This window comes from Lepidochelys kempii, chromosome 18 (assembly GCF_965140265.1).
Source record: "Lepidochelys kempii isolate rLepKem1 chromosome 18, rLepKem1.hap2, whole genome shotgun sequence".
Lineage (NCBI taxonomy): Eukaryota > Metazoa > Chordata > Testudines > Cheloniidae > Lepidochelys > Lepidochelys kempii.
The window spans coordinates 9,908,908-9,913,394 of record NC_133273.1 but is presented as its reverse complement, the minus strand read 5'-3'; the positions used below and the strand labels follow the sequence as shown (position 1 = coordinate 9,913,394).

General features: G+C 48.1%; 1 protein-coding gene across 1 annotated transcript; it reads left to right on the top strand.

Annotated features, from left to right (window-relative positions):
* The first annotated feature begins 3,086 nt into the window (after positions 1–3,086).
* LOC140900212 (uncharacterized) lies at positions 3,087–4,487 on the top strand. Its single transcript, XM_073317069.1, has 2 exons — positions 3,087–3,316; positions 3,970–4,487. The coding sequence occupies exons 1-2, from the start codon at positions 3,106–3,108 to the stop codon at positions 4,485–4,487; spliced, it is 729 nt and encodes a 242-aa protein (XP_073173170.1). The 5' UTR covers positions 3,087–3,105.

Below are 4,487 nucleotides of genomic sequence, written 5' to 3'. Positions count from 1 at the left end.
CTTCATAGGGGGCCCCTGTGGCCTGGGGCCCAGGCAATTGCCCTGCTTGCTACCCCCTAACGCCGGCCCCAGCTTTTATATGCAGAAAACCAGTTATTGTGGCACAGGTGGGCCGTGGAGTTTTTATAGCTCGTTGGGGGGGCCTCAGAAAGAAAAAGGTGGAGAACCACTGCCTCAGTGCATAAGTGCCCACCCGACAACTCAAAGCCAGTGGGTACAATGTATCTACAGTGATTCTTCAATAAATAGAGCCCTGTGCGGAGACAAAATTTGTATCTGCATTCGACCCACGATCAACAAAAATGATCCATGGATATCCATATCTGCGGATTTGCAGGGCTCTATCTATAAGGCCATTCTGCTGACCCTCTATGACAAGAGTCATTCACAGTTGATATGGGGCAGGTCCAGTTTTGGGGACTTGGCCCCCCATACATTTACCTGCATATGTCCTTTATCTCAGTAATGGTCCCTTATGCACAGCCTCTCCCCACCCCCACCCCATTATTCCTGTAAGGGATGGGATGAGGAGTTATTCAAAGGACTATTCACAGCCAAAATATAGGTACTGTTTTATCAGCTCTTACTTGGGGGATTGTTACACCAGCATTTCCCTCACACTAGCCAGAATTTAGGATACATTCTCCCTCCTCTTAAAATACAGGTCTATGTTTTTAAACTATTTACACGGTCTCCTACTTTTGCTGCATTGGTGGTTTATTCCAATACTTTCTGGTTAAGAAATTCCAAGCAAATTTCCTTAATATCTGACTCTTCCATAGGATGAGTACATGGCCCCTTATTTTTGTATTTGGCACTGTTTCAGAGTCCTGTAGCATCTCTCCTATCTATTCCCTTTAGCATTGTATTGACCATTACCTACTCTGCTACAGATTTAATTTCTCTGATATTTCATGAATCCCCTCCTATGCACAGATTATTTTTTCCAAGAGCAGCAGTAATCTGCGTAGGACAGGAGTGTAGGAGGCATCTGCTTCACATGGTTCACACAGCCTCAGCACTAGACCCCATCCCACTGGGTCTCCATTCACAAAAAAGAACAATCTCTGCATGAGTTTAAGGAGAATAAGATTGGGGCAAAACAATTCTATTCCACGCTCCCCACCCTCGTTGAAATTTTTCACACATGCTTCATGTGCAGCCAGAAGCCAGTAAAATATTATTCAATTTTTGTCATTATCTTCATGGCAATGGGCAAGTAGATTTTATGCCTGGGCAAATACATTTTTCACAACAATTTTGCAAGGCTGATGTAATCTTCATCAGTAAGCTGTATTAATAGTTACAGTTCTCAGGTAAGGCTGAATGAAGTGGAACTTTGGAAAATGGAATAACTTCTACCACAGCTGGTTGCTCATTCTGTTTCAAGTTGTTTGTGCTATGATTGTGAAGTTTGCCCCCAAACACTCAGTTGGAAATTGCATGCATGTGGAAAGACTGATCTGAGTGTTTGCAAACTCATATGTTCAAAGATAGGTTTCAGAGTAACAGCCGTGTTAGTCTGTATTTGCAAAAAGAAAAGGAGTACTTGTGGCACCTTAGAGACTAACCAATTTATTTGAGCATAAACTTTCATGAGCTACAGCTCACTTGCTCAAATAAATTGGTTAGTCTCTAAGATGTTCAAAGATACCGCTTTTTCTCTCTCTCTGGTATCTAAGCACCAGTATGATGCTTCTGACTTTATTTGAGCTGTACTGTGCTGTGATAGCTTTTGTGGTTTGTTTTGTAGTAAAAAGAAGACCATATTGATAGAGCTTTCCTAACAAGACTGCAAATGGACACAAATTTTTCAGTTCTATAAATTAATCTTTTCCATTGTTCCACATCAGTGGCTAATTCCATACACATTCTGACCAGTGAACCATGACTCCGCTGTTAAAAAAGAATCTAGGCTCCTGTGATTCTGTTGACTACTATACTGGTAAGTTCCAAAGGAAGTACAATGTGTCAAGGAAAAAGTGAGGGAATGGAAAGTTTTGTTTCTATCTGGTGCATTTAATCAGCCTCTCCTTGATTCTTTTTTAATGACAAGGTATACTCAGTGAGCAAGTCTGAGAGAAGTTCTTCTGAGAACTAACCTCACTTTGGCTGTTTCTGAAATGCCTGGCCTCTTAAGCAAGCAAGTGATTTGTAAGTACAGACTAATATATTAGGTAGCCATCTAGGACAATACTTCTAAAAAGAGCCATTAGTCCCAAAATGCACTTCTCTGGCTGTAGTTTCTAATTGTGTGGCAGTCCACCACTGACGGGGTATCCCTGTTTCTCCTTAGTCATGATGGGGAGATCACAAATGTGCCTCAGAATCGTTCACCTATCTGCTCCAGCACTTCATGTGAAGCACCACTGCAGGATACCGTCCAGGGGCTTGGCTACTCTTGCGAGTTACAGGGCAATAAGGGAGCCCCAGCCACACTAGCTCACTCCCCGTCCACACTGGCAAGGCACGTAGAGCGCTCTGTCTCCGCAGCTATAGCTCTGCTGGTCTCCACCTCGGCACGTGGAATAACGTTTGCTGCACCACTACTGGAGCGCCACGGCACCAGGGTGGATGCCCTGGTCTGTTATTGCGCTGTGGTTGGCCTCCAGAAGTATCCCACAATGCCTGTGCTAGCCACTCTGGTCATCACTTTGAACTCTACTGCCCTGCCCTCAGGTGACCAACCATCAGACCCCTCACCCTTTAAATTCTCTGTGAATCTTGAAAATCCCCTTCCTGTTTGCTCAGCCAGGCGTGGAGTGCTCTCAGCAAATCTTTCCAGGTGACCACGCCTCCACGCACCAGGCGAGCCCCAGTATGGAGCAATAGCGAGGTGCTGGACCTCATCAGTGTTTGGGGGAGGAAGCTGTCCAGTCCCAGCTGCGCTCCAGCCACAGGAATTACGATATCTTCGGGCAGATATCAAGGGCCATGATGGAAAGGGGCCATGACCAGGATGCAGTGCAGTGCAGGGTTAAAGTGAAGGAGCTGCAGAATGCCTACTACAAAGCCCACGAGGAAAACAGCCGCTCCGGTGCTGCCCTTGCGACCTGCCATTTCTACAAAGAGCTGGATGCGATACTTGGGGGCGACCCCACCTCCATGCTGAATACCACCATGGACACTTCAGAGGCCAGTTCAACAAGGCAAGAGGAGGAGGAGCAGCAAAGCAGGAGCGAGGGTGCTCCGGCAGAGGAAGACACCCCGGAATCCCTAGATGCATGCAGCCAGGAGCTGTTCTCAAGCCAGGAGGAAGGTAGCCAGTTGTGGTGGCCGGTGCCTGGGGAAGGACAAACACCAGAGGAGGTTCCCAGTAAGTGGCTTTTATTTTGGGAAGGAAGTTATTCAGTGCGGGCTCTTGGGGCGAGGAGGGTTAGGGCTGCATGCATGCCTAGATGCGGAATAGGGCGTTGATGTGCTCTCTCACATAGCAGTAATTGGCCTCAGTGATCTCTTCAAAGGTCTCAGCCAGAACACTTGTGCAGGTTTTTCAGGAGAGCCACTGTTGTCCTCATCCCAGTAAGGCTAACTTGTCCACGCCTCTGTGCCGTGAGGGGCGGGGGGACCATTGCTGTACACAGACAAGCATGTGGACCAGGGCGGAAGCCGCATTGCAGTAGAAGACCCTCCTTTGCTTCCCTGGTCACCCTCAGCAGCGAGATATCTTCCAGGACAAACTCCTGCTGAAAATGTGGGGACAGTGTTCAGTATAGGGGCCCCCTGCTGCTGTTGGCTCTCCCAAAGGCTCAGAAACCCAGAGGACAGTACAGCTGTGAAACAATCAGTCACGCTTGACCCTGTGCTTACTCACCATTTTGGGGCTCCCATGGGTTATGTGCGCTCGCTTTGGGACAGGCAAATTATGCTATTGTGCAGACTGTGCTTGCCCTTGAGTACGGGGGAATCATTGCTCTGTCTGGTGTGAACAATGCTGCCTCTGTTAAGTGTTGCATTTTGCCTTTACAGATGCAACCTTGAGATCTCAGCCATCCATGTTGTCAACGGCCGAGAGGCTGCAAAGAATCAGGAAGAGGCCATGTAGAAGCCATGAAGTCATGCAGCATTCAACTAATGAAAATAAAAAAGAGCAGGAGCGGCGGGATAGTGAAAGGAGGGTCCGCCAGCAGAATGCGGCTCGCCAGCACCAAAGCACAGAGCGGCTGATAAGCATCATGGAGAGCCACGTGGACTTGATCCAGGCGCTCGTAGCCATGCAGGCGGAGCACTACCGCGCCCGCACTCCCCTGCAGCCCTTGAACCAAAACTCTTTCCCTTGTGCCACCATGTCACCTCCAAACCACTTTCCCCAACACCCAGGTTCTTACCGCCACCCGCTGCCTCCAACACCTGTAGCTTCACCACCCAGCCCTGAAAACTACGACCCTTACCCACTGCCCTCAACCCCCATCACCATGCAGTATAGCCATCCTGAAGTGCAGCATGCATTGCACAACACTCCAGACAGGACATACACAAATCTGTGA

Coding starts and splice junctions, on each gene's coding strand:
- LOC140900212 (XM_073317069.1), top strand. CDS start 3,106: ATGCTGAATACCACCATGGACACTTCAGAGGCCAGTTCAACAAGGCAA. Junction 3,317..3,969: donor AACACCAGAGGAGGTTCCCA/GTAAGTGGCTTT, acceptor TTGCCTTTACAG/ATGCAACCTTGAGATCTCAG.